The 23,579-nt window shown below is 36.3% G+C and overlaps 1 protein-coding gene across 1 annotated transcript; it reads right to left on the bottom strand.

The window, feature by feature from the left end:
- Nucleotides 1-259: 259 nt before the first annotated feature.
- Nucleotides 260-22,504, bottom strand: ALX1 (ALX homeobox 1). Its single transcript, XM_001493730.6, has 5 exons — nt 22,317-22,504; nt 21,772-22,047; nt 18,639-18,943; nt 15,482-15,610; nt 260-891 (listed from the first exon to the last, which is right to left on the bottom strand). The coding sequence occupies exons 1-5, from the start codon at nt 22,429-22,431 to the stop codon at nt 571-573; spliced, it is 1,146 nt and encodes a 381-aa protein (XP_001493780.4). The 5' UTR covers nt 22,432-22,504; the 3' UTR covers nt 260-570.
- Nucleotides 22,505-23,579: the final 1,075 nt, after the last annotated feature.

The raw sequence follows: 23,579 nt of genomic DNA, 5'->3' as shown, positions 1-23,579 counted from the left end.
ATCCACAAAAACACCTAAAGGTAAAAAATCTTCGAGGCCTGGAGATAAATTCTCAGCAACAGGGGAAATGCCCGATGCGTCGTGGAGCCAGAGAGGGAGAAATGGCATTTAACTCCCCGAAACACTCTGCTTCAATATTTACCTGACAGCTTTGGTATCTTGACATTTTCCCCAGTGCATTTCTTCCTTTATCAGGTATTATTTTACAAGGCATTTCTTGTTATATAGAACTAACATAAATCAATCTATAACACAGGAATTTGTTTAATACATTTATTCTTTAAGAAGTTGCATGATCATATTTCATCGACTCGTACAATAGAAAAAAAAATCCTACTACTAAAACAGAGTTTGTGGAGACTGGTGCATGGTAAACCTATTTAGTCTTCTCAGAGGTTCATTCTTAGATTTTAATGTTAAATAAAAACAACTATTCATTTAAGCTGGTCTCACTGTATATCTTGACCTTTAGCAATTCCACACACAGCAGCTTATTGTGGTATCCTTTAAATATGAGAAATAAGAATGTTTTACTTTGCCATTAAAAGAAAAATAAAAGAGCACTGTATGTTACATGGCCCATGAAATATTGGCAGTGTGCTCCTTGGCTTTCATTCGAAGAACGGCGATACTGGAAGACCTCCGTTCAAACTCTGGCTTTGTTTCAAACGCGTGTCCATTGGTAGCCCCAGTAAGAAGAGAGTCAGTGAAAAAATTGTTGAGGGGCACGTGGCTGAACTGGTTCTGGTGGTTTGAAAACCCTGTGTAACTGGAATCTGTCCGAGGCGAGTGAGAGTAAGGTGTCATACAGGACGAAGTGTCACGTGGTAACATGCATGAAGTAACCACAGAACCGCCGCTCGCATTTCCTGCCCACAAATTGTTCTGAATCTGGAAGATATAAAACAACAAATATTACATTTACGCGTTCTCCGTTTTGTTCCCTTACTTTTGTTTAACTGCATTTACTATATTTTGTTAACTATTCATTGTTTCCTCCTATTGGGTGGTCTGTAATTGCATGCTGAGTACATAAAGCGATTGCTGAAAAATAATTATTTGAAAGATTTTTCCAGCTTGTTATCCTGTAACGGATCACCAAAACCCACATACTTGACCACATAAAATAGTCTCAAAATATGTCAATCTCTTGAGTGTTCTCAAAGTCATGATTTTTTAAATGAAATCTTGAAGATTTAGTCATGATTCATGACCAATTCATGTGCTTAGAAAAGCAGTTTAAAATATGGTTTTAGGTTTAAACATAGTTTTCATCTTTCTAAACAAAATGACACAATTGCTTTTTTTTTTTTAAAGTTCTATAGTTGGACTCTTGGTGTGGCAGTTTTTGTGGAAAACCACTGCTAACATTAGGCTATTTGCTCTATCGATATTTTTGATTAGACCCATTTTGGAAAATGTTTACCCTTTCATTGCTTTTTATTTCCTACAGTCTTGAATACATAGTTATTTAAATATGAGAAATATATACATATTTTAAACATTTATTCTATGACATATACAATATAGTGAGGCCACAATAGAACTATGACATATAAAACAAATTTAGAATTATAAAAACATGACAATTACCAAATAACGGAAGCACAATGGAGAAAAATTTGCACATATTAGCAAAACTTTCATATGAATAGAATCAAAGTACTATGTAACATCTTCTATAAGATTGAAAACTGGGTGGTTTCGTGTCCAAGAAATTCACATTTCACATTATTAAATTTCTACAGGTTTCCACAGGAAACAATTCAGTGCAATACTACCAATAAAAAGAAATTTGTCTGAAGTTACTAGCATGTAAAGAAACGCTAAGTAGAATTTGCATAATATGAATTTTACACAGGAGGTATCTTAGACCAGCTATTTAAAGAAGGAGAAAAAAAACCCAAACAGTGATCACATGTATTACTGAAAAGTACAGGAAAAATTGTGACAAATGGCAGAAGCTGGGGAAAAAGAAAAATGTTGCATGGTATAGCATGGCAGAGAGATGCAGCCTTAGACAATGAAATTTAAAAATTGTATGCCTTTCATGGTGTTATTACAATAGATTTGTATCAACAACAATGTATATGTTTATTGCATCTGGCTTTCTTTTTTAAAATCACAATAATTAGAATGGAACCATCAATTATTTCAACACATACACAAATGTTTTCTTATATTTATTTTTACATAAAGATTCCCATCTACTACATATAGCCTCTGGGGTAGTCTTACAAAATCCAAGCTTAAATCATACATTTTAAGACAACTTATTTTCAACTAATAGCAGAAAAAGCATGAAAGAATCTTCTAGATCACACTGGTAAAGATGTTACTCTGTCACTCAAGAAAGGACCTCTCAACCAGTTTCAAAACATAAGAGAAAATCTGAACAACTAATTTCATGCCTTAGGTGGGGCTTCAATGATTGACAAGATGCTCATTTCAGGGTTGTTGTAAAAATAGTTCTTTATATAAATATGCTTATAACCTCATTTAAATGTGTAAAATCTGTAACATATTTCTATAGACATATCTATAGAGATATATATATAAAGATTTGCATACCTTATTAATCCTTAAATCATCATGGGCTACGTTGTTTTAATTTTGGCTCATCCTACTGTATGTATGCCACTTTAGCCAAAATATAATGATGGGTGCTAGTGATTGCTGAGTTATGTATCTTAAATCAACAACAGGGGCTGTTAATGTCATTTCTCTGTCAAGCTAGCTCTTCTAACTTGATCTGGGTGACTTTCCTCTGACATTCAATCATTGTGCTACACTGCAAAAACCACAGTCACATGTCTGACAAAAGGGCTTTCAAGAAATGAAAGTGAACTTGCTTGTTTATTTTTGAAAAAGAAAATGAAAGGCAAAATAGTGGTAGAGAAAGATTATTTACATTTTATGTTTGTTAAAGGATTTCTCCATTTATATATAGTGTTGCTAGAATTTATTATTAAAATCATTTACTCGTATTCCAAATGCATAGAAATATATTTACCAACTAGGTGAAAAAGGGAAAATAAGGAAAGTACAGGCAAGGAAGATAATCTATGAATGTAAATTAAGAAAATGTTTTCTCTTTAAAAGAATTAATATTAATCTTCCTATAAGTTGAAAAGAAATTCTCCAGTTTCCATGACATGGGCAAATATTTTTATTTTGACCAAAATTTTTTATTTGCACATGATCAAGCAAGTTAAACGCGTAACTTTTGGTGAAAGAATTTCTAACACACAGAAATGTTTTCTGAATGGAACTGATTGGTAAAGCAAGTTACTACAGCAATATTTTAGTTGGACTTGAGAAGATACCCACATATATTCCCATGGGTAGTGACACTGTCACACATTTCTACTGATATGTCCTGTTTCCATGATCTCTATCTCCCCTCACCCTCCCTCCCATATCTTTCTTTCATTTTTAGACTCCTGGCATGTCTTCACTTGACTTTAGGGATCTAGCTGATTCTTATATTGAAAGTTAGATGCAAATCATAAAAGATAATATCCTCAGTGAACTGAGGTTTTGTTTCCTTTGAAGCATTCCCTTTGCATGTTTAAACATCTGATGACGACGATCAAGATCATGCTCATGATAGCTAGTGGTTATCAGTTAATTACCAAGTGTCAGGCATTAGATTAAATGAATTATGAAGACTTCTAATCATTTCAATACACTAAAAGGTATGTGCTTTTACTATCCCCATTTTGGAGAAGGTAAAACTATAGAACAGAGAGCTTAACAATCTCACCCAAGATGGTGGAGACAACTTCAATAACTCCAAGGGTGGAGGTCAAATCTGAACCCAGGAAATTCTGAGAAATGCTACTGTGATATGCAAACTAGTCTTATGAGTTGAAATTGCCTGTTTACTTATTCATAATCCTAACTTTGTGGGGGTTCACAGGCTCTATTCTCTGCAAGCAAAATCCCCAATGATTGCTCACAACTCTTTCTTCATCCTTAGGCCTAACACAATACATGAAAAGACTTTAATACAAATTTATTTAATGATTGAAAAAAATCTCTAAGAACATGAAATTTGGACTGATGCGTCTTACAGATGTAATTGAAATTTTATGACAACTTATGCTAATATATCTAAATTTGGCTTCATGATTTGAAATCCAGAATCACTATACTGTAGAATCTTAACGGAAATCATGAAAATTACACACCTAGACCTTTCTGACTATATTTCCCTATGTAGGTTTTCTTTCCTATTAAGACTTATTCTCCAGCTTGGATGTATCTTCCTGAAGATTCTGATTCATTAAGCATGGGGTGTGACTAAGGGGATCTGTATTAAAATAATGGCAATGATGATAACACACACACACAACTCTGAAAATCACCTGGGATTAGGCAACACTATTGAAATCTAACTTGCTTCTAAATGCAAAACCCCTGTACACGTTCAATGACATGCAATTCCTGTGATAAGAAGCTCACCTGTCCAAAAAACTTTCCATTCCCTTTTCAGAGCTCTGTAAAGAAGTGCGTGTTATCTTCCTCGATCTATTGCGTCTGTTTCTGTTCCTTAAAATGGTAGAGAATAAGTAGCATCCTTCTTACATGTGAAAATCTTCAAATCTCATTAGGCAATTATTGTACAATCTCAAGTCTCTTTCCTTCAAGCATTCCTCACATGACATGGTTTCCAGACTGCATGGTTCCAGTCACATCCCTCTGGCTATGATGGAGGTTGTCAACACCCTTCATCCTTATCAACATCCAGCACTGACCACAGAATATCATATTCTAGATGTCATCTGATCACAGTAGGGAAAACCTGGCAGGTATCATCTTTGTTCTAGATCATCTACTTGTGTTAATATCTGAAGGCAATATTTGATTAAACCACAAAGTTGTCTGAGCTTGTGGTTTAATAAATCTGTTGTCAAGGCAGACTGATTCCATGGCTCCTCTAGCCTTCCACCAATTCTCTTCTTCAATAAGTGGTCATTTTAAAACGATGTGCTGGAATCTACAAGTCGTATTGTCAAAAACTGCATATATCTATTTGTTAACAGAGAAGCCATACAAAAATCTGACTCATTAATAGAAATATTATATTTTCTGTTAAATTTTGAAATTAAAAAACGCATTTTTTTCTAAATAGGATCACTGCTTTTCTTTTTAGGATCATTTCACAGACTCCTACAGTGGCAGTGCTCAGGACCAAATACTGTTTCAGGTGTTTCTGTAGGCCTTTAACTATATGATATTCAAGGGCTTTACAGCCAGGAACAATGTTATTAAATAATGCCCATATCCTTCTTTCATTTAAAAAAAAAAAAAAAACGACTGCCTGCCTTTACAATTTTTATTCACTGGTGTATTTAAGAGGAGCATAGAACCTAAAAATATTCCTTGTTTTAAAATGCTTCTCAATGTTTTTCAAGAGATCTAGGGGTCTGTTCAAAGCATGGTTCAGGGAACTTAGCCAACTGCCTGCCATTAGCATGAATGGAGTTCAGCTGACTTACCACACTCCATTTGAACATTTGCCCCTTAATGGTTTTCTAATCAAATAAAAAGTTAACACTTAATTAGTCCACAACTTTGGCATTTCGGAGCAAAGTTGTTTTTTTGTCTGACTTTTCAAACTGAAATCAAAGTCATTTAACATTTGTTTTTCTTACAAGGAACTAAAAGCAATAGACAGCAAGGAGAGGGTTAACATATAAATATAGACATATACATTAAGAACTCTTCACTGCGGATTTATCTGTCACAAATTGAAGTAATCTAGCAAATCATGGATAGGAAATCATAAATCTCATTTACCTTCACCCTAGAAACTTGACACAGATACAGTCTTTGTATAACAAAAACTACAAAGAAAATTTTAGTATGCTAAACCTGCCGTATATTTCTAATATATTTGCTGATTTTTATTGTAGTAATTTTTCATACTTTTTAAAAACCTTTTAAAAGAAACGTGCTTTTTAGTCTTTGCCTTAGTCATAAAGTAGCATGATGTGTAAAAAGTATCAAATAGTTTCGTGATAGCATTATATATTCTATACCCTAATATTAGCATTATTTAGAACACACTAGTCTATGGAATTTAATCTAGATTTAATAGAAATACTGAACAACATGAAAATATATGAGTAACAATCTTTTCTTAATTTTAAATCACTCTAAAACCAACTAAATAATATCTTTCTAGTAAAATAAGTTTATTTAACCCTAACTCCTCCTTTGTATATATACTGCTTCTACCTGCCACCAACATTTGTGTGGACACACACACACACCCACCACACACAGACATCATGCTACACTTGCACTGCTAGCCTCACGTCACATTAACTTGCCTGTGGGAGTTAAAGCTTGCTTCAAAAAAGACAGAGATCAGGGATTCACGAAGAAGGATTTGTGAGGATGTTATAGCAATAGCTTCTTAACGCTAAAATCCAAAAGTTGATTTTGGTTTTTCCTCCTTGACAGAATGTTTACATTTATTGACTACTCTATACATTATTCAATACTTACGATACAGATTTATTACCACATTATCACTATATAATTTAATTTACCAGATTTGTATGTGGTCTCTTTAAAAAATGCAAACACTTTTTACGAAAGTAATTCGATTTTTTAAGAGACCATTACATTCTTTCCTAGCATATTCTTTCCTTTAAAATTTAGGGGGATAAAATATTAGTAAGAATCATACGCTTAGTATCTTGCAGGTATTTTTGGCTGTTGACTAACTTTAGGGTCCCATTAACTTTTCTAGTAACGGCATCAGTAGGTTTCTGGCAGGGAGAAAGAGGATAAATGTTTTTCTAAATAGTGAATTTGGTACCAGTGAATAACACACACTGAGACTCTGTCCATCTGGAAAAAAAAAAATCCCAACTTGAATTAATTACACAGTGAAAAGATCAATCTCAGCATGTTTAGGTACTCCCTGAGATAGAAATGAGGGTACATTTCATCAGTGCCTACTTATTAGGTATCATTTTCACCCCCAAAAATTAAGATAATATATAAATACTAAGATTTTTTTGGAATAAATTTACATTTCAAAAATTCCAAAAGTATATCTTTTCAATTTATAGTATTATTAAGCTGAAGTGATTAGAAGTTATTTACTCATCAGAAAAAGATCACATATTAAATATTGATTGCTATTTAGATTTTTTAAATAAAATTCCATCTTAGAAATGTGTACAGGTATTTGGGACAAGGAAGAGTGTCTTTGCCCTTAAAGAAAAAGATCAGTGTTAGATGTAACAGTCATATGAGACCAATAATCTGAGAGGAAAACGGCTTTACAGAAAAAGAAAAGTATATATCTCTTAGTAGTGCACAAAGGAAAAGCACTAAGTCTCATAAAAAATGTTAATGCTGGGAAATTTTCAAAATGACATCACATGAATGTGTTTAAATTTTGTATTATTCAAATAATATTTGAAATATGCTCCAAGTCAAAGATAAAAGAAATACTAAGGACATTTTTTCTTTTCCTTTAGTGTTAAATGTGTTTGTACACTTTATAGTAATTACGATCATTAAAATGTTTATGGAAAATCTCACCCTCTATGCCTTAAAATGAAACTTTTCAAATCAACTCACTTAAGGAGGAAATAAAATAACTGTACTTAGTATTCGCTATTTTATTTATTATCCAGCTATATTTATTTATTATTATCAAATGGAGAATTTTCCAATTATTTATCACCTTATTTTTCATATATTATATTTTAATATATGCATGATAGCTATTGCTGAGTCATCAGTGCCTGATTTTCAATGACACAATTTCCCTATTAAAACAAAATTCACAATTATAAAAACAAAGATTAAAATATAAATTGTTTTCCTTATGAATTAATAATAAAATATAAATCAAATATATAAATACTTTCTTTTGCACAGAATATTTTTAATCTTAGAGATTCCCATTTGGTGTCATATACAAGCTTTGAATTTATTCTTAAAATCCTGAATAAAGTTATCAATTATATTAGTTTGTATTCGTGTTAACTACAAAGCTAGAATTTTATTTTTGTGATTTTTAAATCAACTGTGAGTTTGTGCACTTTTTTTTCCATTTAATGCTCCAGGGCTCAGAATAAAAAAGAAAACCCATAGAAACATGAGGCTTAATAAATATGGCACACATACAATTCTGGATTAAAGTATATCTAAGGTTCCCACTAACAATAATTATGTGAACTGCAGGTTTTAGCCCACAGGGCTGTTCTCAAAGATTTGCCAGGTTTGATGGTTTAATCTCCCCCGTGGTTCTTCTCTATTCTCCCGTAGTTTCTATATGTATAAGCAACACTGGCATTCTTCAATAATTTATTTTTACATTTTTTTCTTATTATTTATTTTGGTAATCTACTCAATTTATTGATTTACTCTCTTCTCATAATATGTAAAATACTTATGACCAATTCAGTTAAAGTCAACGCTTTCACAGCCATCACTTAACTAAAAGCAAAAATTTAGCTAAGTTAGTGCTACTGCATAAAGTCATTGTCACATGAAATTCAAATATTACATTTTTTAAAAAATAAGTCTATTTTCACAATCTGAAACATGAATGCACTTCACTTCTTTTGGAGGATTCTTTACTTCTTTGAAGCGTATTTTCGACAAAATAAAAATTCTGCACTGTTTGTGTCTAGCTGCACCGTCACCTAATTGATACTGACAAAATCTGTCTCATGCTACACGTAACTTATTTTTAACCCATATATACATATATATAAAATATTCCTTATACATATTTATATAAAACTGCTACATATTTGTATACATTTAATTAAGTCAGCAACTTCATCCATTGTAACAACTACATTTGAGTAACAATAGATTATCATATATTTCTTCTACGATTTTAGCACATTTGTGCCACAATCAGTGAGAAACTGTACACTTATCAATATGACTTGTTGGCCTAATGATGTTAACATTTTTGTCCCTCCATTCATAATAAGTGAAGTTTCACTATCACTATATGACCATTTCATTGGTTGTTTTGTAGACATGAGAATATTCATTACACAATGCATCAAGTATAGCTACATTATTAACAGTTTTTAAAGATTTTAGGTTATTTGTTTACTTCAAATATTTAGGAAAAAACAGAAACAACAGTGATAAAAACGTGGTACTTTCTCTAAAGGTAAAAACTGCTCCAGATGCCTTTAAATTGCTAAACCACAGTGGCTGAAGGAGACAAGTTCAATATTCCTTATTTAGCTTAAGTAAAGGTAAACTTTAAGATTAGTACTGAAACTGGTGATAGAAGAAGGGTAGGATGAAAAATATCTTCAGAATCACTATTTTACGGAAACTAAAATTTTCTTTTAAAAATTATCTAATTACAATGTGGAAACAGAATCTGTTAAGCTAGAAATTTTACACAGCTTTAATTTGCTTTGATAATCACCCTGAAGAATACAAATTATCTGTAACTTGAATTCAATCCTCAGTATGTTCACACTCCGAGTGGCACATATTTATAAAGTCATCAATTAAACAACGGAGAGGAAGATACTTCGTGGGTCTCTTTGTACATTTGGTAAACACAGATTTAGTTATGATTCTTACTATATATGAAGTAAAACCAGATTGAAAATTTCGGTAGGGAAAAACTTCAACTCCTGTTTTGAAATTTTTGATGAAAATATTTTTTTCATGAGAAAATAATTTTGGTAGATTGAAAATATTCTCAGGCTTCTCTAAAGTCACCATATTTGGCTATACTAATTTAAAGAAAAGTACTTTAACTGAATTTGATCTTTCCCTAGGTCCTTAAATAGTAAATTTACTCACAGATTGGATTAGTTTAAAAGCTACAACATAAGAGAATATTCAAACCACTTAGCCACCTCTCTACCGTAGAAAAAAATTAATAATTACTAATGGCTATTATAGAATTGCTACGATTTACTGAGCACTCACTACATACTAGGCAATGTCCCAAGTACTTGGCATAAACTATTTTGTTTAATTCTCACAAACATGATATGAACTTTTATCCCCATTTTATAAATGAGGAGAAATATTCCCAGAGGTTAATTCATTTACCAAAGGTGTAAAATCTATTAAGTGGCAGAGTCAGGATTTGAACTCACGACTCCCTGACCATGAAGCCCATAGTCCCACATTAACCCCCGGCCCTCCTCAAATCCCAGGATTCAGCACCATAGATTGCTTAGAAATCAATTTAATCCTCTCCATAACAAAAACGTACCATCAGCATCATCATCTACGCCACCAACTCTAGCACCAACAATACCTCCATTTTACAAACAGAGAATCTGAAGATCAAGGAAGTCAAGAGGTTTCCTCAAAGTTACCCACCCAGCTAGTAAATGACACAGTTAATGCACATGTAATTTGAACCAATCCTAATGGCATGAAATTAAGCACTCCTTATAAGAATGAAGGCTGGCTATAATCTTCCAGAAAATGTTTACACCCTCACAGAAAATATCTTATTCACCAAAAATAATTATTTAAAAAATGCTTTGGGGGGCTGGCAGTTTGTGTGCTCTGCTTCAGTTCGCTGGTTTAGATCCCAGGCACAGATCTACGCACCGCTTACCAAGCCATGCTGTGGCAGGCATCCCACATATAAAGCAGAGGAAGAGGGGCACGAATGTTAGCTCAGGGCCAGTCTTCCTCAGCAAAAAGAGGAGGATTGGTGGCAGATGTTAGCTCAGGGCTACTGTTCTTCAAAAAAAAAAAAACTGCTTTGGTTTTGATAAATTAAAAACTAGTTAGAATCTAATGTCAATAGATACTTATATGCTTCTTAAACTCAAAGACAAAATTATGTGGGTCTCTTTTGGTTTGCTGGATCTAGTTTGTTTCCAGAACTGTTTACAGAATTTGGCACAAATATCACCTAGTTTGTGGTCTGTCCACAAAGCCGGAGATTTTGTCTAGATCATTTATATAATCCCTGTGCCTAAAACAGTACCTAGTACATATTTGTGGATAAAATGCAAATAACTCTGGAAGAAAAAAAAAATTAAGCCAAAAGGAGTCTGCAAAATCTTTCTAGTCTATTCCTTTTAAAGAAGAGGAAATTGAGACTCAAAGAGGAAAAGTTAATTGCTTAAGACCACAGAGCTGGTTAACAGCAGAGATTCAGAAACCATCTGTTTTATTGAAAATTGTCTAATTTTTGTTTCATAATGTGCTCCTGAATAAATATTGAAGTGAATCAGTGCTTTTTTTCACATTTATTCAGTGTATATATAATTTGCTTAATACTGTGGTGATAAGAAGGTGAGTAAGAACTGAATCATCTTTCAAATACTTTACATTGCAAATGGTGTAGCAGACACTTTATACAACCCACCGCAATGTCAGTGAGAAAGTGATGTGCTGACTGGAAGAGGAATGAGAGGCGGCTTCGTGGAGAAAATATGTTTGAGGTGAGGGGAAGAGAATTCCAGAAAGAGGGAACAGATTCAGCACTGTTGACTGTTTTTTAAGATGTCACGTATTGGAGAACATCAAATTGTTTAATTTAGCTAAATCATAGTATCGCCAAATGGCAACTGATATTACGAGCCAAAATAAAGGGCTTCTAAAAAACTTTTTTAAATTTTTCAGTACATCCAAATATACTACCTTTAGAATATATTAATACTGACATCACATCTCTCACTTTCTTGTTTGTCTGCTATCAAATATGAGCAAGCTTAAGAAAAAGAATATCTTAAAATAGTCTAAGAAATGTCTGTACTTTTTTTTTTTTGAGGAAGATTAGCCCTGAGCTAACTGCTGCCAATCCTCCTCTTTTTTGCTGAGGAAGACTGGCCCTGAGCTAACATCCGTGCCCATCTTCCTCTACTTTATGTGTGGGACACCTAACACAGCATGGCAAGCCAAGCAATGCCATGTCAGCACCCGGGATCCAAACAGACGAACCCCGGGCTGCCAAGAAGCGGAACATGCGCACTTAACCAGTGCACCACTGGGCTGGCCCCATGTCTGTACTTTTTAAATGCTTTGTATTATCATTTTATAAATTTTAAAAAAGAAGCATTTTTCTTTTCCAAAGTGATGCGATCTCTTGGGGTCAAAAGAGAACTATTTCATTGCTCAGTGATGGATTAAGGAGAAAGATGTTGCATAAAAAGCCCTGGACTCCTGAGCTTAGAAAACGTGGGCTCACATTCAATGAGTTAATGGCTATAAGAAGGAAGCCTGGCTTAAAATATGCCCTCAACTGGTAGTTACTATTTTTCTGTTATGGCTGTTGTTTCTATAGTGTAATGAAGACCAGCAGAAACAAAGTATTTAGAACATTTAATATTAATTACTAGTCATGAATAAACATATTTTATGTTATATATAGATATCTTTATGCTAGGTAGGATTAATATCCACACTGAGTAGGCTTGAGGAGATCATTTTCTAAACCATTTCTGGTTTTCATATATTTCTGTGTATGCTTTTGCTTTCCTGCCAAATTGCTAATTCTTTATTTCTGTCCTGCCTCCAACATTTTCTAGTTTCCAACTATTTTTGTAATTAATATTTTTTCTATAATCAGTAACAGTAACCAAATTCAATGTCTTATTGCGTTGAGTTGTTGAATTCTATTTTAGTTCCTATTTTTCCCATTAAAATATCCACTCTCAAGTCACATGATAAAAAAAAGTTTCCTTAGGTTGAAGCTTGAGAGACATGATCTTGGCATAATTATTTTTTTCAAACAAACAAAAAAATTCAACCACATATTTTTAACTTAAAATGGAACTCTCTCCTGGCTTTATCCAATATCTTCATTGGGGAGTGGGAAACACTTGATTTCAGAATTTCTGGCAACCAAACATTAAATGACTGACCAATATAGAAAAATACTATGGATTTCACCATATTGATTTCTATCACTGTTAATGAAATTGCACTGTCAAAGTACCTTCAACATATGATCTCTGTGCTCCCATACTTACATTATGAGGTGGTATAACCAATGCACATAAATTATGGAGAAGCCACAGGCAGAATTAGTGCAAACTTCCCATGATTTATAAGGGAAAAAATTTTAATTTTTTGTTGACATGAAAAAAACTCTCCAATGTATAGTTTGACTGTATTATTTCCTTTCCTGCTTGAGCTACCAGGTTACCTCATTCTGCTAAGTGACAATATCTAAAGCTGTGAGCACAATAATACAATAGCAGGATAATCCTAGGAAAAAAGGCTGACTAGTCAGAGTATATTAGGTAATATTAAGCCCTTAGAAAGAGCTTAACTGGTGCCAGGCATTATTCTAAATGTTTTATGCTACACTAAAGAAGAAAGGGGAGGTAGAGATAAGGCAACCAACAGCAAGGAACGAGAAGTGGAAAGTGGACAGAAATGGGCTTTACAAGGAAAGGAATGAAGATAAAAATAATAAGATGCAAATAAAGATATCCCATGGTCAAGTGTTGTGGGATAGACTTATCAGTAAGACTGTCAAAGCCCATTTGAAAAGGGTACATAATTTGTGACTTTACTCTTTCTAAAGTCATCACTGTCAAGTAGGTCAAAATTATATGAAGTCTATGCCATCTCCATTTTTTATTATTTCCCTGGTTGTGAAGACGTTCTCTGCTCCCCTGAACTAAACTGCAGACTCAAATAATATAACTTAAATCTTAGGCTCCTCTGGAATTAATTTATTCATTAGTCAATCATTCTAACATATTCACTGGGAGAAACAGTCTATTGTGAGGGTAAGATCTTGCAGTTGGGCCAGATTGCCTCTGTTCTAGCGGTGAAAGTGAGTAAATACCTTACCTCTCTGTGCCTCGGTTTCCTCATACGAAAAGTGGGGATAATTAATAACACCTACCACATAAGGGTGTTGTGAGGATTAAATGAGTTACTATATGTAACCTGCTTGGAACAGTACCTGAAACAGTGAGGGTACAGTAGTGTAACAACTGGAAAACATCCAGTTCCCAGTAGAGAGGAAACATCCTCATAGCTCTTTGTTTAGAACTCAACTAGGACACTTAAAAATATCTGGTGAATGAAATTTCATTAGCCCTATGAAGATAAGTAACCAGGAGTGTATACATGCTTTTAAACAGGAGGAAAAATAAGGGAACTACTTTAAGATTAATTTTAAAAGTAAGAGAAACAAAACTCCTCTTACGGCAGGTAGGGGCACTTATCAAAAGGTACCCACACCGTTGGTCTTCTGGCAAACTGAAGTGGCAAGGCTTCCTCGTAGCAGCCTTTTTGAGACGTCCCTGTGAGAGACCCTGTGTGATGAGGGTCCAGTTCCTTAACTCACCTGGGCCTGGTTTCCTAACTTTCAAAATGAAGGAGTTGAACAAGGTGACCTCTAAGGCTCGTATTCACATATAATATTACCTTAATAAATTTGGTGAATTTTTCTGCAGGCATGAATGTCTCAAGATAGGATTTTAAGGACCATAAAAGGCATAAGAACATAAGAATAGCACAAAATTAAAAGGCTGAATTCATGTCCACAGGGTATGAATTTACAGTGAAGAAAATGAACACTCTTAAGTTTGAGGCTGCAACGACTTGGTTACTGGACTATCGAGGTATTCCACCACCATATATGTTACATATTTGTTTCAGAGTGGACTCTTATGATGCACATCCTTAAATAATAAGGAATATAATAACAGATAGCTTCCTTATAACATACATGCTCCTTATCATGTATCAAATACAGTTCTGAATATTATAATTCAGTATTAGGAAAAAGTAATACCCAATTAGAAAGACAAAACATTTTTTATTTACGTGCATTCCAAAGTATGAGAAAGAAAAAACGTCTCTAAATTAACAGGAAAAATTAGAAGAAAAAGAATTTCTGAATAGTCTTTGAAATGACAGAACTCCTATTATAAAGGAAAGTGTTTCTTAATATGATAAATTTTCAAAATTATGTTCAGTGCCAATTCTATATGTATTTTAAGTCACAACTGCTAAATGTTTTCCTTGAAACAATGAGCAGCTTCGAAGCTGAAAAAACACATAGGAAAAGAGATATTTTTAAGGGGAACTAAAGGTTTCATACCACATATGACACTAGGTTACGGTATGGTTCATAAAGTAACAGGCGCAGAGACAGCATACAGAGCAACGCTTTACGTATCTGTAAAAGCTAACAAAGAAAGTGAGTCTGAATAATTAAAATGTAGAGTAATTAAAAGACTTATACTACTAAATGATGCAATATAAAATACATATTGCAGTTGTTGCAATATATAACAAGGAAAAGATCCTGAAATATTTTTAAATCAATGGCTCTGAAAGAAAACCAACAAAATAAATACTTTAGTCAAATAAAAACCTAACAAACATGCAGAAAGCCTTCTGGAGGTTAAGATTTTCATTCTTGACTATTATATTAGATAAAATAAAGCTTACAGTAACCCCTTTAAGAGTATACAAACCACATCTGTTTTTCTCGGTCCGTATTCAGCTTGGTTTACCATACCTGTGGGTAGCTGTCAGTCCTTGGCAAAACTGATATATCATAGGTGGCGGCGAAATGGCTTTTAGCTTGTTGTATTTGGCCATAACGTTCTCTTTTTCTCCATTTGGCCCTTCGATTTTGAAACCAAACCTAATTTTTTAAAAAAGTAGAATTTTAGCTAAGGAATATTTGATAATGTAAATGTGATATTAAAAGGCTTCAAATGAGAAAGGTAAACCAGGTCAACAAAATTACAAATAAAGGCATTTATGTCAGAAAAGGATCCACAGATTGTACTTTCTATCGTGTCCTGATATGATAAGTGGGACGTCCATGAGGCGATATAATAGAAAGAGTTAAGATATTCTCAGCAAATTTAACGTGTGTGTCTGCGACTCTGCTTTCTCATTTATGGAGAACAAAAAGGAATTAGACTATATGATCTTGAAGACTCCTTATATCTCCAAATTATGATAGCTAATCTTTTCAGAAAATGCTGTAAACCTGGAAGACATCCATAACTTTTTAGTTTGGGTTTAGCACATAATATTAACCTAGCCAATCTATAAACCAATTAATATCTGGGTCTGTCAAAACAACTGTCTTTAAAACATGTCACAAAGTGAAAATTCTTCTGGGTTGTACCCATGCTTACATAATCTTAGAAAAATTTAAACATAAAGATTGTATCTAAAACATCTGGCATCAGTGGAAATATCATGATTATTTACAAACAGAAAATATTAAGATTACATATTATGTCGAGCATGATAAAGACCACAGGTAAAATAGAATCATGTGAAGTTGAGCTATGGTTTTAAAATATACAAATGTGCTTATTACATAAATTATACCACTTATCCCATTTATGTTCCAGTACGGAAAATGCTCAGAAATCTTCACAATCATTCTTCAATTTGAAACACTTAGAGGGAATATAAGTAAGAAAAGAAATGGCGTAGATATAACCAAGTGTCAAGAAAGCCTGTGAGTCAGTGCAGCCTCTAAAAAGGTCACCAGGGAGTCCTCAAATTTCTCTAATTACACACTAGAAATACGTATAATGGCAGCTGTCTTCCTCAGAGGGTTAAATATTCACTCATTCACACTTGTGGCTCTCCAGAATCTTCACTTTACTGCTTTAGTGCATTAAAAAGCGATACAGAAAATTATTTCCAATATATATAATTTTAACATTTTTGTGTGGACATTACACTAGCAATTTTCGGGAAGCTCTTTTAGTCTTTACAAATCTATGTTCAGAATATAAAATATTTAGGAAAGAAGCTAGAAATCAAGCATAAAAATGCAAATTATAAAAAGCCTTTCATTAAAATTTACTTGAAATTCTCTTTTTTTCACATTCAATTCTAACCGTTTGTATCTTTACCTTCACACTGATGGCCACATGCTAACCCTCAGTTTAATGTTTAACTACATGCTGCAAATCCGAGACGGCCCTTCAAAGAGTTTTCGGCAATTAAAACAAGGCAAAGAGAGCTACCTGTTGAAAATGGTTTCTCAGAACACTGCTGGTAAATGTGGATTATCCGCTATGCCCAGGGCTCCAGACAACATCAACAACAAAACAAAACAAAACATATTTTCTTGCTATCTCCACAGACAGGCACCAGCAGCACATGGAGGGAATTCAGTAATGGGGTGTTATTCTTTTCATTGAGAAAAAACTAGACAATCTCCTTAAAACGGGTGCCAATTACCACTGCGATGTGAAACACAGGAAAGAGAACAACCTGAGTAAATTAGGTTCAGGTTGGCTCTCTGTGCGTGTTCTTAAGACAAAAATTAATCAGGACTTGATGAAATGTTAAGGGGAAAACACGCATTGTGCACAGCTGACCACTCTATGTGTAAACATATTTTTCTATGGTTACAATATAACTAATTTAAACATATGAACATGAGACAAAAAAAACACACAGGGGCTCATGTTAACACTTGACAATTCTAAAATTCTTCCTTACCATCTACTTTCTACATATTTACTTCCTGCACTAAGCTGAAGTAACCATTTGCCTCCACAAACTAAAGCGAAAATCTGCTGTTTGTTATTCCTGCCCCCCCAGAGGCTGTCTTTAACAATGCAAGGCCTTCCAAAGGCTTCATCTTCAGGAGGAATATGATTACTCCACTCGGAACCAAATTTCTCACTCCTTTATCCAGTTCTCTATTCTAGTGGGTTATGGGAATTATTCACAAAATTCACTATTTTCCTACTTAGAGTAGTAGAAACACACAAAGAAAAAGGCCATTCTCCTGAATTACTGTTACTTGGGAACAAATAAAATATACATTAAAAATAACAAATCTGGTAAAAATAAATATACCTGACAAGTAGAATTTTATGCATTATAATTTTGTTTTTCAAATTACTAAAAAATTTAGCATATTGAATCCAATTTGATGAGTCAAATTTAATTTATAAATGTAGTTGAGTATATATTTAAAAATTACTTTAAGGTCACCATTTCTATCACTTCTGCAAAAACTATGTAAGTTATTTAGATTTGAAAAAAATGATAATGGAATGTCACGTATTGGCAACTACCAGGGTCAGAAAATCATAAATGAACTATATGATCTTTCTTTAATAATATATAGGGAGAATAGGTTATGGTATATATAACAATTGGGAGTTTGTGAGATTTTTTTCATTTTTCTCTGTTTTATTATAACACCAACCTCAATAAAATTATAGAATTATGGGCCATTATGCAAATACTTACAAATATTATAAACAGACAAAAACTTACCAATACTACCTGGTATCTAACCTAAAAAGAACCTCAATGTCTGATAAAATAGAAAATGAAGTAAGAGACATGGATTACTAGTTTGGATAGCTATGATTCTGTTTCCTGTCTTTTAAAAATTACTTTTCAAAATCAGATATATGTTATCATATATTTTCAAAACAATTGTTAATTTTTACGCCTATGTAATAACTCAAATGTTCTTTTGTTTTATGTTTTTGTGTGAGTTGTCAAATCCTTTGCAAGTAAAAAAGGAATTTTAGTAAACCTACATGCATATATTACATTGTTCTCTACCTCAGTTGGAGAATCAGTTTCCCCCGTTGTGGCAAAATCCAACTATGAATTATTCTAACACGATCCCTGACCCCCAACACACACCCAAGGCCTTATTGGGCTCCTACCTGGACCCGGGCCTCAGTGAGCTCTGTCCTCAGAGCAAGCTGTTCTCTGACATATACATCCGGGTAATGGGTTTTCTGAAAGACCTTCTCCAGCTCCTCCAGCTGCAAGCTGGTGAAGGTGGTTCGGTGTCTCCGCTTCTTGCTGCTGGATACGTTGCTGTCACATTTATCCCCAAGTTCATCCAGCTCTCCCTTCTCTGGCATCCCTTTCACAGGAGACATCCGGAGACTGTTACAGTTGTCCATCGCTCTATTTAGTTCCGTGTGAAGAGGCTGTCCTTCGACTTTAGTGATCCCATAGTTCACTGTACCCGGGGGGGAAACACAGTTCTCAGGATTGTAAAACACTTCCATGAAAGAATTAAGTGGAAGTAACTTAGAGCATCAGGAAAGCAGTCTGTTCATGATTCATTGTGCCAGTGTTAATTTGATTACCACATTATGACCAATTATTAACTCACTTTGGGCAAGTTTAAAACCATTTAAAAATATGTACATGGACCTCATATAATTTGCCAAAATTCACAGCTCTACGTTACAGGACTAATGTTTATGCACATAATTTATAATCAAATAAAGGTGGTCAAATTAAAAGATGCTGTAGATCTTTTTTAAAAAAACCTAAGTGAGTATAATTTTGGAAAAGGGAAGCACATTTAATGTAAGTCATATATTTATTCATAGCAGAGAAATGAAGCTACTTCCATGGCCCAAGAAAGAGATGTCAATTTTAAATAAAATCTGTAAATCAAAATATAAACAAACTATTCCCAAAAGTTATCTTCGTCCTCCACACAAAACCTATGGATTATAGATTCAAGATACGATATTGTTTCTACTATATTTCAAATATTTCGACCGTATATTCATGTCTGCATTTTAAATGTTTTTTTCAAAAGCTGACCTATTAAATTATAAAATAAATTTCATATCAGTTTCTGGAAGTGCTTCCTATAAAAAAGAATAAAATTTAAATAGACTTCTTCAGCTTAAAAACTCACTTGCAATTCTTTCTAAATATGTCACATTTATGCGTAACTTATGAAATATGTTTTAAGACAGAAAGCTTTATTTTTCCCTCTAGTCAAGCACAGAAATTAAAACATTTATTAAAAGATTACAAAAGATGTCATCTGGTATTCTGTTTAGGGGTGTTTTAATTTCAGTGATTTCCTCCAGAGTGGACTGCACGCCTGTAGTACGATATAAAACAAAAATGGATCATATGGTGCCACACACACGCACACACACAAAAGCAATAGATGCACATAATGAAATGGGAGGCATTTTTTTTGAAGTAAAGTCAACTCAGTCAGAACAATAATTTCCAATGAGTTGTCATACTTTTTTCGTTTTTGTCTGTTTTTAAATTCTCGTAAGGTATTAAACTGCTTTAATCATATAAAAATGTATTGAACTTTAATGCCTCTATAACTTAAATGCTTAATAGCTTTCATGCAAAAGAAGATGCGATGTAAAACTAGACATAAAGAAGAGCCATGACTGATTAACAATACGGTTTTGTCTCCGTGGGCAGGGTTCCACCGGGAACTGCGCTAATTAGGGATGGGGGCGGGGAAGCAATGGCGAGGCTAAGTAAGGGCAGCTCGGAGAAAGACAGGAACTTTCCTAAATTTAGCGGACGGCTGCCTACATTCATCTCACTAAATACTTTCCTATTAAAATTCATCCTAATAGGGTGAAGATCGCTTAAAAGTTGATAAAGTACCCCAAATCACCTATTTCTCTTCTTATTTTGGATTTCCGACAATCTAAAATATTATGATTGAGTCCTACCCAGCAGTCAACACCGGACGTTACAGAATCGTTTTTTAAAAATCCTGCCCATTCCAATAACTTTGCGTATGCATCTAAGAATTCCAAAAAGAAAGTTACTGCAGTCTGAAATATATGCAGAAAGCCAAAAATTTCGTGAATTAAAAATAAAAATCGATCGCTCGCGTCTTTCTAAATGACAAACGATTTAACTGATTTTCTCTATCATCTGCGCCTTTCTTGTTGGTCTAACCTTGCGAATCAAAAGTAACTTGCAACGTTGAATGAAATAAGTAAAACATACGAGATCTTTCTTTAAGCTTACTGTGTACAAAGTGTCTAGAAAATGATCTCCTACGAGCCCAGCGTCCGTTGCCAGATTTTGAACCTCCATTAAAATAGGGGGCGGGAGGCTTGTTGTAAATATTTCACACTTAATTCGTTTGTTATTTTAAAGCAACCCGCTCCTTACAGCTTAACTGTGGAATATATACAATGATAAGGAAAAGTCCTCTTGGAATTGTAAACTTGCTTTAGCTGTCGCGATCTGAAAAAAATAGGTTTGTATTGGGTTACAAGATAGAAAAGATAGATGGTTTGTTTTGATAACATTTTGACTTTGAGATACTTGGCCATTCAAAGTTGAAGATTTCACCCAGAAGCATTCCGAAAGGCTTCTTAGGTGACTTTTAAATGTGGATTCAGAAAAATAGACAACGCAGAATTCGGCAGTGTATGACTATACCGGGGATTCTTTGCCGAAGCTATTTAAAGCGATTTGGAGTTTAACAAAAATTTGTGCGTTGCACTGCAAACCCAAAGAAGCAGAAATCACAAATTCACATAAACTAATCTAGCAACCCTCCAGCTTCACAAGGAAAAATATCGCTATGTCTTGGAAAATAAAAAAGGTTTTTCACTTAAAAGAGCTCAAACTTTTCTTATTCGTGACCACAGTGACGTCCTCTAACGAGCTCTGATCGATTTCAGCTCCTCCTGCCGGGGCCGCGCGGCGGGCCCCCAGAGGAAGCGCGCTGTCTTGACTCAATTACGTTCTATTTACCGCCCTATCAGTTTACTCTTGGATCCTGGATAGAGGGACTCCGGGACCCGTAGGGGACAAGACACGACAGTCAAAGGAGAACTGCGCGGAGGCAACCTGGTGCCAAATCCGTCCTTTGCCCCCTCAAGTCGCTGCAGCCAAAACACCGCTTCCTAAAACATGCACCGTCCCACTGCCTCCTTCTCCCGCCACTCTCGCTGCCCTTCTCCTTTCTTCCTTCCTCCCTGCCTGTCCCGACCTCACTTCGGGTTTGCGGAAAGGCACCCGCGGCTCGGCCTGGGGCTGGCGACTCACCGCTGCTGTCCTGACAGGGCGAGGTCCTCTCCAGGCGCACGTGATGCTCGGCGCGGGGCAGCGGCCCGAAGGCCTGCACGCATTTGCCCGCCGACGCTTTGCTGTAAAAGGACTCATTGTCCAGCGTCTCCATAACGTGCTCCAACGCGCCTCCTGCGCCCATGTAGAAGTCACTGTTTTTACTCGGCGGGCTCTTGAGGGCAAACTTCTCGCTCAGAAACTCCATAATCCTGGAAGGCTGTCGCGGAGCTCCTGGGGCGCGGAGGCTGGAGAGCGCTGGGGGAGGGAGCGAGTGGGCGGGAGGAGGGAGGGCCCGAGAGGAGGGAAGGGGAAGCGAGCGCTGCGGCGCCGGGAGCTGCCCCGCTCCGAGCCCTTTAATCTGTCCCGGCTGGAAAGGGGGCACCCGAAGTTGCTTTTATATCTTGAAACTCAGCTGGGCTTCTCGGGCAACCTCCCAGTTCTAATGAATATGAAAATAGGCAGGCGACTAACTCCACCCCGGGTCCCCCTCCATCCCCACCCCACCCCCACCTTCCCCCACTTACCCGGGCAGGGCGCGTCCAGGCCTAGGTTAGACAGACAGCTCCATTTCAGACAAATGCCAGGAGGGACGAGGCCCCAACACCCAGAAACATTATCGCCGCGACTGTGGACTGGCATTTCGGAGGAGCTTGGTGAGATCGCAAAGCAGTTAACCCTCCACTCCTCGCTCTCTGCGCCCTCCCGGGCCGCCCGCCCGGCACCCGCTCCCCACCCCGCCCCCACGCTGGCCACTCGCTACCAGAAAGATTTAGAGGCGTCTTAAGAACTTGAAAGGAAGTATTGCTCTAAAGGGGTTTTATTTCATCCGTAAATCGTTTATGTGGAAGATCCACATTAATCCGAAGCCCAGGAAGCCGGATACGTTGGCAGCTATTAACCGGGACGGCCGTGGTAGAGGAGCCGCTTCTGCTTCTAACGGGAGGAGCTCGGCGTCCCGCCGCGCTCGGCGCTCACGAGCCCATGGCCTTTCCTTTCTTTCTGGAATGCGGCGGCGTGGGGACGTGGTGACGATGGGTGGGAGAGGGAAGCCGAGCAGGAGGCATTGAAACCGTTATACCCATGTCCACTTTTTTCCCCACTCTCCTCCCCACTTCTCTCGTTGGTCCACGATTTTATCGTTACATCCAGATTATTTTAAGAAAACTAGATAGGGAAAGTGCCTTCAAAGAGCCCTTAGCCTAGGCCAGAGGAAGGCACGTCACACAAAGGGGTTTATGAAGGAGGAAGGCTTTCAGCGAGATTTTTTAAAAATTACTATTTTCACTTTTAAGGAGTCGCGGTGGAGTTACTTAGAAAAGCGCGTGCGGGGAACCAGGGGCGCGCGCGCACGGGGCTGGGCGCACCGGCTGGGCGGCGGCTCCCGCTCGCAGGGCCGGGGCCTCGGGTCCCGCCGGCGGGGTTGGAAGGGCGGGCGGGAAGCTATCCGCTGCCTGAGGGCAAGCCAGCCCTGCTTGGTTGAAAGCGCCTGTGCGTGGTTTGGGCACTGAGTCTGGCTTCCAAGGAACCTGCGGTGTCTGCGGGAAATGCGTTCAGCGCCTTGGGCACGAAAAGTCAGCCATTTGCAACAGGCCTCTTAAACTGGCAAATTTGGTGAGAAGCTCCCACGAGTTGCGGACTAAAGACGGCACCTTCCCAGGAGGCCTTGGCTTGAGGGTTCTGATAGCCTTTCGCACACAGGCCCTCGCCGCGCCCGTCGCTTCCCCAGGCCAGCCTGGCAATCACGCCGCGGCCCTGGGCACGCCCGGCAGCCCCGACTCTGAGAGTGG

This window comes from Equus caballus, chromosome 28 (genome assembly GCF_041296265.1).
Source record: "Equus caballus isolate H_3958 breed thoroughbred chromosome 28, TB-T2T, whole genome shotgun sequence".
NCBI classification, from domain to species: domain Eukaryota; kingdom Metazoa; phylum Chordata; class Mammalia; order Perissodactyla; family Equidae; genus Equus; species Equus caballus.
Note: the sequence above shows the minus strand (reverse complement) of the source record. Positions and strands in the feature narration are given on the sequence as shown.